At 46.4% G+C, this 13,851-nt stretch overlaps 2 protein-coding genes across 8 annotated transcripts; one reads left to right on the forward strand and one right to left on the reverse strand.

Moving 5' to 3' along the window:
* Position 1: 1 nt before the first annotated feature.
* Positions 2-13,324, reverse strand: LOC131138159 (DENN domain-containing protein 11-like). 7 transcript variants are annotated; one of them, XM_058086855.1, is made up of 11 exons: positions 12,928-13,324; positions 12,551-12,607; positions 6,598-12,141; positions 5,896-5,995; positions 5,665-5,823; positions 5,145-5,298; positions 4,926-5,064; positions 4,436-4,567; positions 4,205-4,355; positions 3,440-3,508; positions 2-3,342 (listed from the first exon to the last, which is right to left on the reverse strand). In XM_058086855.1, the coding sequence occupies exons 3-11, from the start codon at positions 6,956-6,958 to the stop codon at positions 3,147-3,149; spliced, it is 1,461 nt and encodes a 486-aa protein (XP_057942838.1). In that variant the 5' UTR covers positions 6,959-12,141; positions 12,551-12,607; positions 12,928-13,324; the 3' UTR covers positions 2-3,146. The 7 variants fall into 7 exon arrangements, with proteins under 7 accessions (XP_057942838.1, XP_057942840.1, XP_057942839.1 ...); XM_058086857.1 differs by having other exon boundaries at positions 6,598-9,098; positions 11,938-12,141; positions 12,551-13,324; XM_058086856.1 differs by having other exon boundaries at positions 6,598-9,728; positions 11,938-12,141; positions 12,551-13,324.
* Positions 7,192-12,245, forward strand: wee2 (WEE2 oocyte meiosis inhibiting kinase). Its single transcript, XM_058086849.1, has 12 exons — positions 7,192-7,483; positions 8,095-8,357; positions 8,445-8,647; positions 9,227-9,284; positions 9,515-9,684; positions 10,267-10,388; positions 10,463-10,597; positions 11,009-11,113; positions 11,188-11,273; positions 11,338-11,508; positions 11,600-11,748; positions 11,965-12,245. The coding sequence occupies exons 1-12, from the start codon at positions 7,360-7,362 to the stop codon at positions 12,122-12,124; spliced, it is 1,746 nt and encodes a 581-aa protein (XP_057942832.1). The 5' UTR covers positions 7,192-7,359; the 3' UTR covers positions 12,125-12,245.
* Positions 13,325-13,851: the final 527 nt, after the last annotated feature.

Below are 13,851 nucleotides of genomic sequence, written 5' to 3' on the forward strand. Positions count from 1 at the left end.
GAGCCCATTGAACATGAAATAACACCCCTATAGTCACTCATATTACTCATAATACAGTAGATATAATCCGAGAAAATGAGCCATTTAAGACATAAATAAGACTTTGGGGAATCAGAGTTGAGTTTTAGCTGGAGTACAGCCTCAACGTTAGCCCGTGTTGTTAGGATTATTGATACTGTGCCTGTTGTCAGATAAATACACTCATTCTAAAATAAAGGCCTGCCATTGGCCATGGAAACACAGACTGAATGGATGATTTATTGTCTTCCAAAGGCAGTACAGTGAAATGAAGACTTGCTCATGCTTCAGTGCAGGGCCGTCCAAAGGGGCCACGGGGGGGGGGGGGGGGGATTGATAGTTTGTACGGCAACACGTAGATATGTTGACAAGTCAGATATATTTCAAGAAAAAAGCCGCAAGTCAGCTTTGTCGTATGTGAAAAAGTTACTATCAACTTCGCCAAATGATTTTTTTTTTCCAATTTATTTCATCTTTCTCCTTAAATAATCTTTGCAAACGTTCTTCTTGTATTGTGACTTTATTCCAGTCACAGGTCAACTGAATTTGACAAAAATGACTTTTGTTTGCCATAATGTTACAACTCGTAAGCCACGGAATTGCCATTCTTTATTTATTATTGTAAAATGGAGCCAACACAACGCTTTTCTCTTAATATTTTCACTTTGACTACGACAGCCTTTTTTTTGTAGCTTTTTCCACTTTGGATTTTTTGTAAATTTTCTTTTCAGAATTAGGACTTTATTCTGGCATTATTTTCCGTAACATAACTTTCCAAAAATTACAACTTTAAGACTTTTAAAATAAAAAATGCAACTAAAATGGCAATATTCATCCTCTTCATAGTTACTCTTGTTACGTTTTATGAGATTACAAATTTGTCATTTAATATTCTTCATTCTTGTAAAATGACAGATTTTTCCTTTTATTTTCCTGTTAAATTATACATATATAATTTTAATGTGCCGCAACCCTGCTTTAGTGTTCACGTGACGATTAAAGAGGAAGTTCCCAATCCTTGTGTGAAACATGAACCCCTATTTCTTTCCATTTTCTGTGCATTATAACACGAGAAACCCTACGGAAACTCTTTGATACACATACTTATCCTAGTTCTGTCAACAACAATAACGGCGGCGGCAACACTTGTGATGTCCGCGTCTTCCAGCACGAGACGTGTGCTCCAGTCCTCAGGTAAAAAACCAGCATCTTGTCTTTTTTTCCGGAGGGTTTTGGCATCAAAATGATGGCCGTTGCTAGCTAACTCATATTAACTGATTTTCTCCAGCTAGAATACACAGAAAGGGAAAGCAATACAGTATGTGTTCATGTTTCACATAAGGATTGGGAATGATGTGCTAAATTCCCATTAGTTCCAGTGATCATTGATAAACGTTGCACTTAGTACTGAGTAGAAAAGGTACATGTACTCGCATGTGTGCATACTTTTGCTGTCTTGGACATTCAGAGTGACCGTGTGTACAAACAAGTGTCGCTGATGTGTGACGCGTATCCGTGTGGAAAAGCAAGGCCGGTCCAAGGCAACACATTAGTCCCATGTGTTAAGAACATACAATATAATGGACTATCATGGAAAAATAAGCATGTTTTTACACATTTCTCTTCTTTTAAATACAATATAAATTGCACTTGTATAATAAGAACAATTGAGGAAGCATGGGGGTGGAATTCCAATAAAGGCTGTCGGACGTCTTTCCTCTCATTCTCATCTGAGAACGCCCGACCTGAAATGAAATATCTCCGTCCTCGGTGTTCCAACATGGAACAAAATGGTCACCCAGACTGGCAACGCGATGGATGAACACCTCCGCCTTGCCACACTTGGTGGCACTCCAGACTTCCCTGGAGGCCCTCAATGGGACGCTGATGAAGGGGGGGGGGGGGGGGAAGGGGGGGGGGGGTGAAGTGTCTGAATTTCACCAAGGGCGGTTAAAGCTTCTCTTCAGCTTCTCCCACAACAAAGCCCACAAAGAGAACTTTGTGGGCTTTGTTTCCCTCAAAAAGATCGGAGAAAATGAAGCTGATGGAGCAGCTTTAGCAGCCGCGGCCACAAAAACAGGACCGGGCTCACGGAGAAGAACTCAGCTTACACCGGGGGTGTTCAAAAGGCGGCCCGTGCCACATTCACAATGTGCCGTTTAACAAGAAAATATCAAATGGGAAAGTCAGCAGTCATTTTACATGAAGAAAGCCCAAATAGAGAAAAAAACAAGAAAGTCATAATGTGATGACAATAATGTTGAAATATTATGAGAAAAATATATAATATTCTTTAAGATGTAATATTTTGAGAAGCAACAAAAATTAATAAATAAATAGTAATTTTTGGAGAATTAGCTTGGGGAAAAAGTTGGAATATTATGGGAATAATATTACGTGATATTCCCAATATTCTAATTTTGAGGGTGTAATAGTTGATAATAAATGAATAAACCCATTGGAGAGATCCACTTTTATGCGGGACTACACGTGTTTAAAAAAACTAAAAATGTCAACATTATTTGTTATTTTTCCTCATAATATTCCATATTATACTTATGTTCTAAATGGCTGCTGACATTTCCATCTTCCATGTTATTTTTCAGAAATGTTGTTAAATTCTATTTTTCGAACATTACGCCTGCCGCACATGGCTCCCGGGCCACACTTTGGACACCTCTGTGAGACAAGGTCATATCGAAAAGGCTGATTATTGCTTATTTTTGGAAAGGCAAGGAGAGTGGTTAAGCCTCCTCCTCCCAGCACACCTTCAGTGTACAAGACAAACAAAGAGTGCAACGATAAGAGCGCTGCCGAAGCAGCACCGCCGGCCCAGAGCCAGTCCAGTCCAGTCCAAAGCAGCACCACCGGCCCAGAGCCAGTCCAGTCCAAAGCAGCACCGCCGGCCCAGAGCCAGTCCAGTCCAAAGCAGCACCGCCGGCCCAGAGCCAGTCCAGTCCAAAGCAGAACCACCGGACCAGAGCCAGTCCATCGCCAAAGGACAAAAAAAAAAAGAGAGAGAAAGTGGGGCAAGGGTCAGGGTGAGAATTCGGTCTCCGTGAGCGTGTGAGAACCTTCAAGCCACCGCACTCGGCGGCCATCCCGACTGTCCGAGGCTAGCTAGCTAGCTAGTGGCAGCAGAGGTTGTCTATGACCAGAGTGACGTCGACGGCGTACACCTCCAGCAGCTCTGCCAGGAAGCAGCGATCGCCCTGGGGGTCCAGCCCCATGGCCCTCACGTGCTCGGCCGTCAGCACGGGGTCAGCGCCGCCCGCAACCTCTGACAGGATGTGAAAGATGCGGTTATTGAGCTCCATGAAGAACCTGGTGAGAGGAACGGAGGTTAGCTCGAGAAGCCATATCACCGCCGATGATGATGATGATGATGATGATGATGATGATGAACTGGACAGGGACTCACACAATAAAAAGATCCTCCTCATTGGCCGTGGAGTCTCCATCCACCTCCTGAGAGTACTGCAGCAGTTGCCTAGGACAGGGATTGGCTGTTAGAGTGGGGTTGGACCCCCAAAGGTGACCTGTGGGCTGCATGGGAGCGTCACACTGCAAGGTAGAGGTCAATAAACGGGGTGGATCACTGCTGACCACCATTTCTATGTCGGAATCACAATAATGCTTCCACAATAATGGCGGGAACTTTGGAAATAATAACATTCATTAGAACATTCGTGCACATTCACTTTCTTTCTTTCAGCTTTTTCCTTACGGATGAGCCTGGGATTTTTTATCCCCTGTGTATATGCACTATGTATATATATATACACATATATATATATATATATATACACACACATATATATATACATATACACTGCATGGAATGAAACAGACATGAAGTCAAAACTTCACGTTCTGTGGTTAAATAAGGTTTAAAAACATGATACGTCGCCCGGAGACAGCTGGGATAGGCTCCAGCACCCCCGCGACCCTCGGGAAGATAAGCGGATGAAAGAATGAATAATGTTGCACTTTTGTTAAGGCACATGAATCATGAACTTCTGAACATCTCCAGCAGCACTTGCGGTGATTTCAGCCATTTTGGTTGAGGTCTCCCTAAAGACTTCCACACCAGGAAGTTTCCACACTCTGCGTGCACAAGCGGCAGTGAAGAAATTGCACCAGCGTCACTTCGCATGCGATGCTTCCGTTTCACGCCGTCCAGTACCTCTGCTCGCTCAGCTTCCTGTAGCGCTCCTTATCGGCGGCGTTCAGTCGCAGCAGCGGCAGCAAATGGCTCCTGTGCGTTTTCACATTTTGGTTATCGATGTAGAGATCGTACAGCTCCTTCTTCTCCTCGAAAATCTTCTCTGTGGTGCCTGGGAACATGCGCACACATGCCGGGATCAGATTCCGTGTGGTGTACTAAATAAACCATTCCGGGTGACGCGCCACTCACAGGCCACGTAGGACTGCTCTGTTTGCAGGGCGCCGATGTCAGCTATGTTTATGTAGAAGAACGGTCGGAATTCCGGCACAGACATTCCCATGGCGGGTAACGACACATTGGCCAGGCTGCAACAGCAGTACACTGACAGGGAGGAAGGGAGGAAGGGAGGAAGGGAGGAAGGGAGGAAGGGAGGAAGGGAGGAAGGCAGGAGCAGACTTTTTTAACAAAAAAAGAAGATTTGGAACATTTGGAACATTTGGAACATTCAAACGCTGTTCCTCATCCTGTCCATGAGGCGGGGAGGAGCAACAGAACATAAACAACATACATAACAGAAAAATGGCTTATTTTACATCCTACCAAGTATAAACACATTATAATGGGACTACACTCCCCTGTTTTCCTGAAAACATTCCTTATTTTGAAATGCAAATGTTGACAGGTATGCCCATAAAAACTGCATGCACATTGCGGTACAAACCCCGACCGAGCTTCTCACCTCGATAGCAGACCACGCCCACAGGCGGCGGCGAGAAGATGAGGAGGCGCTTCCTCAGCAGCGCAAACTTCCACAGCACCATGATGTGCTCCCCGAAAAACTGCACGAACTGGGACATGCACCCGGCCGGGTGAGTGATCTGCAGGGAGCAAACGCCAACAGTTGGATTTGGGGGCCCACGATACCACACGGCGTGTGGCGGTCCGTGTCCATGACGACCTTCATTTCCGGGTGCATACAGCGGTTGATGGTGGTCACACTCAAGGTGGGGCAGGCGTTGACCAGGCCGTTTCCTGTTGGCGGGAGGATGGCCTTCTTGTCCTCATAGAAGGCCTCCAGTGGAGAATACTGACCCGGATTCTTCAACTGGAGTCTGCAAGTCATGGCAGAGGGGATGAAAGTGTACCAAAAGAATAATCATAATCATAATCATAAAAAAACACATTGGTAAATGGAGTATTATCTTTGTAAAGTTTTCTACTGGATCTCATTAGTCTTGCCTAAATTGTCTGTGTTGACCGCAGCAGCTTGATAGTAATGAAGAAAAAAAATAGCATGAGCCTTGTGTAAATGTGTATTTGTACATATCTGATGACATTTGAAGCAGAAGACCAGACGTCATACAACAAGCACATGAAACCAAGTTCATCTAACAAGGTCTTCTGTAGAAAAGACAAAGCAGTGAGACAAAAACACACGACGGCTGGTGCGGGTAAACCAGGTGACGGACTCTCAGTACCTGACTTGATTCTCCAGGAAGTGCATGTAGCGGTACAGCAGCGTGTAGGAAGGCGACAGAATCCCCACGGACTTCATCCTGGCTCCTCGCTCCAGCTCATTGTCCACAGGCATGTTAGCAAAGCAGGCCAGCCCAAAGTAACAGCCTTTACGGAAATATCTGGAAGGGGGACGGACACACTGGGATCAGCACGTGGAAGGGGGGGGGGGGGGGGCGCTGGGGGGTACGTACATAAAGTCATTAGTAATCCTATGGGAGCCGCTGGCCATAGCCTTGAATTCCACTCCATCCAGGTTGATGTCATGAGGCAAGCTCCACTCTACCATGTTTCCTGCCGGAGACGGAGACGGAGACACACACACACACACACACACACACACACACACACACACACACACACAGACACACACACACACACACACAAGGAAGTTTATCAATGCTGTCACATCCACTACTTTCATCCTGGCTACTTCCTCTTACTGTGTATAGTAGATGATAAAGTAGTAGTAGTACTGAGGCATGCCCAGTGAGGAAGTCATGACTCAACTACCATGCAAAGTGGAGCTTTGTAATGTCAATAAGTACAAATGGATATATTGATAAGCAGAAGATACACCATCCACCACAACAAGTCATGGTGGGAAGTTCAATAAAGGCTGGTCAATGTCTGACACTGGTCTACTGGTCTACTGGTCTACTGGTCTACTGGTCTGTGTGTCCTGTGATTGATTGACAGCGACCTGTTCAGACCGTACCATGCCTCTCAGCCGAATGAGTTGGGATAGACTCCACCTGTGACCATATTGAATTCCTGAACTGTGGAAATGTGTTTTTTCAAAGTGGGCGTCAGTGTCCCTTTCCAGCATCACAGCAAATATACGTATACGTATGTGAATAGCATCACCGGGTATGACATCTCCAAGGCCGTCTCACCTGATCGAGTGTTAAACGTGACCACAAACACGGCCACTATCTGGTCTTTTTCCTCCCACTGATCTCTGCCAGTCACATCCGGGAAGGGAGCTCCGGGCTGACCCCGCGTATGTGCCCGGCCCGCCGTGCTTCTCTCTCGGCCACCAACAACAGGCGTTGGGCTGCAGGTGGCGGTGGTCGAAACGTCCCTCCTGCCGATATCCGTCACCGCGAGGCCGACCGCTATGGAACTTTTCTTCCCCGCAGGAACGTCCTGCTTCTCCCGCGGCGGAGCAGGTGGCGACGGAGCCGCCCGGTTGGCGTCGGACGGCGGGATCTCCTCCCAGTCCAGGAGCGGGGCTTTGTCCGACTGCTCCACCATGGCGCTGGCAGACCGAGAGACCGAAACGAGAAGAACTGGACGCCCGCGAGAATCGAGGAAGCTAAAAGTGCGTCATGGCTGGCGGTGTTGTTTTGGTGCCATTTGTAAGCTCGTCACATCGCTGATGGCCGGAAGATCCTCCTGCTCCTTTCTCTCGCTCTTTTGGTGACGTCACCACTTCCGCCCACGTGTCCACGGCACTGGCTCACACCGCGACCTAATTTAGTTGAATCCTAAACGGAGTTTTATTTAGATACCATCAGAGATGTTCCTCTTGTCCTTAATTGGCCCTCGTGTTGTTTAAAATGCATAAATGTGTTTAATCACAACATTTTATGTCCAATTAAAACACGAAAAGTGACTCAAACATCAAACTAGAAACACTGCAGAGTTTGTAAACAATGGAATTGCCAGACGAACGTGTGACAATTAAACGTCAACCCGGTGACGTTAATTACTTAAACAGGAAGTCGTCTGCACCAATACATCGGAGTTTCAGCGTGGCAAAAGAAGGTCGTCTCGTTCGTGAGTAGAAAGTTGCCTCATCAGAAAATGCATAAAATGTGTCGTCCTGCAACGGTTTGGTGCCGGTAAATGGACGTTATCGGAGTTCTGGGCCACACATTGGGCATCGATGAATCGTCCATATCGATGCTTTCTGCTTCATTTTAGTCGGAGTTGTATCTGATTTGTATACAAGCCGGTTGATGATTATGGGATAAAAAGTTATAATTATGAGGTCAACAGTCGAAATAAGATTTTAAAGTCATAATTATGAGATGAAAAGTGGAAATGATCAGAAGCTATAATTAAAGTCTGAGTTAAAACTCCAAATTATGAGCTAAAAAAAAGTCAATCATGAAATGAAAGTTCTAATTACGACAATTATGAAAAACAACTCAGTTATAAGATAAAAACGTTGAAACGGTGATCTAAAGTCATAAGCATGACAGGCGTCATATGATAGATCAATAATGGTTATGACTTGGCATCATTGGGGAACAATAGTGTATATGAATGCAGCCCACCAATGCAAGGCGGTGTGGAGCTTCCAATGCAATATCGTTATTCCTAGTCCATCAGTAGGCATGCCCAGATCAGCGGGACTCCAGCTAGTCTCCCCCCCTGTAATAAAGGCCCCGGCATGGCAAAGCTGTTTGACGACATCAGCGAGAGGCTGGTCTTCTCCAGCTGCGGAGAAGAAGGCAGCAGCAGCGACCACTCGGACGACTGCGCCGCCAGACTGCGAAGCCCCAGCAGCCCCGTGTGCAGGACACCGAGGGTGCAACGCCACCGCGGTCGGAGCAACGCCTTATCCTCGCCTTTACGTTGCACCAGCCCCATACCTTACGCCTCCTGGAAGAAACTGAGGGTCTGTGACTCCCCGAGCACACCCAAGGTAGGGGCGTCTCCCCGACCCTTCTACTGAGATTTAACGGCGTAGCCACATAGCTCCTGAAATGTCTCCTTTTTTTTGCGTGTGCAGAGTCTGTTGTTGAAGTCGTCGCAGCCTTACTCCACCGTTAAGATCAATTCAAGGACACGGCGTTCCAACTCGGTGGCTACAAACCTGCTCCAGGCGCCCTCGGTCAACGTGAATCCCTTCACGCCCGACTCGGAGCACAGGAGCAGCGAGCCGCAGTGGAAGCGCAGCTGTAGGAGTGATAGTGATGAGGATTATGGACGCAGGTAAAGTCCTGGGGTTCCACGGTACACCCGTTGGCTTGTAATCTGGCATCACGGCAGGTGTCAATCACAGTGAAACGCCATACTTTTCAGTATGCTGGCCCACCTCCTGATCACAGACCACTTGAAAATGTTGCACTGTTGGCTCTTAAGGAGGCGCCAAGTCCAGCTTCAAATGCAAAAAGAAGAAATATTTAGAGTAAGTGAAATAGCTTAAGACCGTAGATACTAAAAAAGACCCAAATCCCCCTAAAATGGAAATAAAATGTCAGAAATAACTGAGTAATGAATAGTTAATCATTCCTGTTAATCAGCTCAATGGTTGCTTTGGGGAAGCGTGATGCCAGTGTTTCCAGGAGGTAAGTGGGAATGTTGCTCCATGGTGGTGAAGATGGCTTCGGGGGGGCATCCACTGTCTGGAACCGAGGTCTGTCTTCTGTCATTTGTTTCTCTTCTATAAGAAAGAATGAAATGCTAAATAATCCATGCCAGTGAGTGTAGTTTTAGTGTATTATTACTGGAACACACATTTGTTTTATTGTATGACTAACAATGTTATGAAATGCATTTTTTATCTTTCAGATTGAAACACAGCCTGACATCATCAGAGGAGGATGATGACTACTTCCTCCCACCAAAGGTACGGCTATTTTTATCACGGACTGCCTCTCCACATCCTCGGCTGCGTCATCCTCGCCTGCCGCCTCCAATTCCTTTCGTGTCCAACATGACAAACTGACGCTTCTTCCGGAATTCCTTGAAGGAACGTCTGAGGAAGTGAAGCAAATGACGTGTTGGCAAAAGAACAGCGTGAGCTTGTGGCTGTGATCCAAGTCAACCGTCATCTTTGTGATGTGCGTTCGTGTGCAGAGGCAAGCTGTTCAAGCCTTCATGCTGTCACGGTACGAGAGCGACTTCCTGGAGCTGGAGCGCATCGGCGTGGGCGAGTATGGGACGGTTTACAAGTGCGTGAAGAGGCTGGATGGTTGCCTGTACGCCATCAAACGATCCCGACGACCCCTCGCGGGCTCTGCCGATGAGTGAGTCCTGCAGCTTGACACTGCCGAGTCGTACACTTTGTTGTCTGAAAGGATAATTGGTCGCTAGTATTTGATAAACACGTCATCATGCAGGTAAAATGTACAGCACACATGCACCACTGGGGGAAAAGTCAGGTCTAGTTCATGCTCAAAGACCACGTGGAACACACCAGTCAGACTAGATAGGACAGCTCTAGTCTAGTTCATTCTCAGAGACTTGGTAGGATACACACCAGTCAGACTAGATAGGACAGCTCTAGTCTAGTTCATTCTCAGAGACTAGTCTAGTTCATGATCAGAGACTTGGTAGGATACACACCAGTCAGACTAGATAGGACAGGTCTAGTGTAGTTCATGCTCAGACACGCGTGTTGTTTTTTTTTTTTACTACTAGTAGCAGATGTTGGCATCGAATCTTTAAATGAAGGTTTTGCCTAAAGTTACTGGACGCTCCATAGGGGTGTGTGTGTGTGTGTGTGTGTGTGTGTGTGTGTGTGTGTGTGTGTGTGTGAGAAAGGTTGTCTATCCTGCAAGTGTCCCGTGACTGCTGCTAGGTCCATCTTCATTTCCATGTCGCCTTAGGAAGCTGGCTCTGAAGGAAGTATACGCACATGCCGTTCTCGGCCATCATCCCCACGTCGTCCGCTATTACTCCGCCTGGGCCGAGGAAGACCACATGATTATTCAGAATGAATATTGCAACGGTGGGTAGGCCGTGGCGTCCAAGACAAATGTGTGTAGTCGTGGCGATGCCATGATGTGTGTGTGCGTGAGCCAGGTGGAAGTCTGAGTGATGTCATCAGGACCAAGGGGATGTTTTCAGAAGCGGAGCTGAAAGATTTGATACTTCAAGTGTCTTTGGGTCTGAAGTACATCCATGGTTTGGGACTTGTGCACCTGGACATCAAACCAAGTGAGTCTTGTTTTTGTTTTGCTTTTAACCTCCATGAAGGATGTTGATGTTGATGGTTGTTTAGTGTCAATGTTTGTTTATCCATTTGGAATTGTTTTCTGGATGCCAAACTATAATAGTACAATCCTAAAAATGGGTTTTGTCTGAACATATCTGGAACATTCTTTCTTATGGGAAGAATTGGGCAGGAGGAAAGGGGAGTCTTTGCCTCGGTGCGTGTCATGTTTATGGGGGACTTGGTCGGAAGGACATGGACTGTTCCAAATCATTTGCAATATGATGTGATCATTTAGCTACTTGGAGGCTTCCACTTTCCCTTCCAGGCCAACCATTTGTTGACGAATAGCTGCAGCATCATTCTTCACTTGAAATACTTGGTCATCAGCATGAAAGATGTAAACGTATTTGCAGGCAATATATTCATTTCTCAGCGCTCGCTCTCGAGCACGGCGGTTGGGGGTGAGAGTGAGGAAGAGGATGAAGGAAGCCATCCAGCGGGAGCCGTGTATAAAATTGGTACGTTTGTATATGATGGATAAATGGCGTATGTGTGAGAGGTGCATCCGTGTTCCTCTCTTTCCTCCCAAAAGGCGATCTGGGTCATGTGACCTCAACCAATAGTCCTCAAGTGGAGGAGGGGGACAGCCGCTTTCTGGCCATGGAGGTTCTACATGAGGTAAAATGGATCAATAAATATATACAAGCTGTACTTGAAGTTGTTTGGTTCTGGTGTGCGCTAGGATTACAGTAATCTTCCCATGGCGGACATCTTTGCTTTGGGCCTCACGGTGCTGGTGGCAGCAGGCGCTCCCCCAATGCCCCAAAATGGAGAAGAGTGGCACCGCCTCAGAGAGGGGAACCTGGCCGTGCTTCCAAGGGAGCTCTCTGCCCCCTTCCGTGGTCTGCTTCAGGTTACCCCCCCCCCCCCCCTTCCTCTGTGAAGCTTTGTTTTGTAGGGCAGAAAATCAACTGCTCACTCCGATTCCAACCTTTCCTTTTTAGTTGTTGTTGGATCCAGACCCGACCAAACGACCTTCTGCTCGGCAGCTCTGCAAGCACAACGTCTTAAGACAGGAGAGGACCGGGAGGCTGGCGGCTCAGCTACGTCGAGAACTCAATGTGGAGAAGTTCAGGACAGCCATGCTTGAAAAGTAAGAGGGCAAAGTACATGAGCGTTAGCCATGTCACACGTCCATGTAGAACCTCCAGGATGCCGAGCAACCAAATGATTGATTTTTCCCATATGAATAATATATCAATTAAAATAAGAACTTTGTCAGTTTCCGTCGTAGTAGCTTTCATTAACTGTACAATGTCAGTCGCATTTGAATCAAAATGACCTTAAAATGCTGCAATGATCTCCACAGGGAGCTCCAGGAGGCCCGTGAGGCTGCCGAGTCCCAAAAGCGGAGCCCCGTGGCTGCCCTGCAGCTTCCGGCCAGGATGGGGTCTCTAACCAAGCCAGGGGTGAGGCTCGTGGGCAGGAAAACTGCACGGTCCATGAGCTTCGGTTGTCCTGGAGTGTGATGAGGCTCTTGGCTTCCCTTTGGTGCAAGCAAAGCGTTTGTTGGCTCGGTCAGGTTGATGTGATGCTAAACCACCACTGTACTTCACTTTTAATAATGTTTTTACGTGTGAATAAACATTTTAAGAATTTTATTTGAATGTGATGTTGCTGTTTGTTTCGTTTGAACTCAACATGTACAAACTGGAGCAGGGACTTTCCAGTTATTTATTACAGAAGTCAACTGTGGTTTAACTTCCTGTTTAAATACGTTTCATATCTGCTTTATTTATCCATTTACTTTGTTCTAAATCATATTGGTCTTTAAACCTCATCTTAGCAGCAAAGTGATGTTTTGTGTATCGCTGTTTAGTTTCCAAGTATTGAATATGGTGTAATCAGACGATTAGAATATTCGGTGAGTGAAGAAGTGGAGAAGATCCACCTACCGGTGACTTCAGCTGGAAGGAGACAGAATGCCCCTCGGATGAAGAGCTGCTGCTTCCCTGCATGGTGCTCACAATATTTGTATTCAACTTTTGCTAACTTGACTACAAAAAATGTTTCTAGGGAGGAAGGAGTCTATTTAGGCTGTTCGAACTTTGCTAGCATTAGCTAGCGTGTGAGCTAACTTAGCTAGATGTGACGACGTAGGTAAGGTAAGTTAGCTTAGCGTTAGCGTTGACTTCAAATGTTTTTCCACGCTTGTTTCCGTTCCGTGTGAACTGCTGCAGTTCTCCGGTGACTTTACGAACACGTCGGCGGTCTAACAACCTTCCTTTTGTCGCCCCAGCGAGAGGAACTTTTAAATCATGGAGGACCTCACCAAGTTGTCCAGCGAGCAAAACGCCGCCTTGGTGGTGCTGAGCTTCCTCCAGGCGGACTGCAGCAACGCGGAGTACGGCAAGGCGGTCCTCTCCTTGGGCAAAGAACTTACTGATGCTTGGATCCAAAGCTGCGATGACGACGGAGCCATCGAAAGCGACGGACACCTGCCCTGCACCAGCATCGCGGCTTCCATCGACGACATAGAGCCGCTGGTGGAACTTTACTGGCCCGGTGCGTCCACTGTGTGCTTATTTAGTACTATAGTTGACCTAATAATATAGAAATTAACAATAGATATATTAGCTAAGGTTTAAATCGACTAAACACACAATTTCGTGTGTGTCCTCAACTGTACACAACAGTGCCTCCTAGAGGCGTTTCCCAAACACCACCACCAGGGGGCGTGTGTGTTTCCGACATGCGATAGTTTGCATTGAATCCAAACCGATATCCTTTCGTAGGCGGTCGGGATGAGGCGGCAGCCCTGCAGGAGGTCGCCGCGGGGCTGAGAGTAATCGCTGAACAACTTCAGCAGCAGGCTGTGGAGCAGGCGGCACGAAACCTGCACAGGAGCGTCATGTCCACACCCAGTGATGTATGTATGCTCCAAAAGTTACTATGTGTGTTACCGTGGAGTAGGATTCCTTCCTTTATCAATGTCATATTTTCATAGAGTATGGAAAAGCTCTTTATGTCCTATAGTCACTTTGCGATTCATATAGTATTATAGTTACAGTATTTTTAAGTACGTTCTGCTGTCAAACTGTGGATCTTAAACTGCTACACAATGATTGAATTTTGGGTTTTCAACATTTAAAATTTGAGATCCTTCAAAGTTACAGTATTTTTCTTGATGGAGTAGTTTTTCTAAAACTTTAATTTCCAAGCTGTTATCAAATATAATTTAGTTCATTTGAAGTTT

The sequence above is a fragment of the Doryrhamphus excisus genome, chromosome 11 (genome assembly GCF_030265055.1).
Source record: "Doryrhamphus excisus isolate RoL2022-K1 chromosome 11, RoL_Dexc_1.0, whole genome shotgun sequence".
NCBI lineage: Eukaryota > Metazoa > Chordata > Actinopteri > Syngnathiformes > Syngnathidae > Doryrhamphus > Doryrhamphus excisus.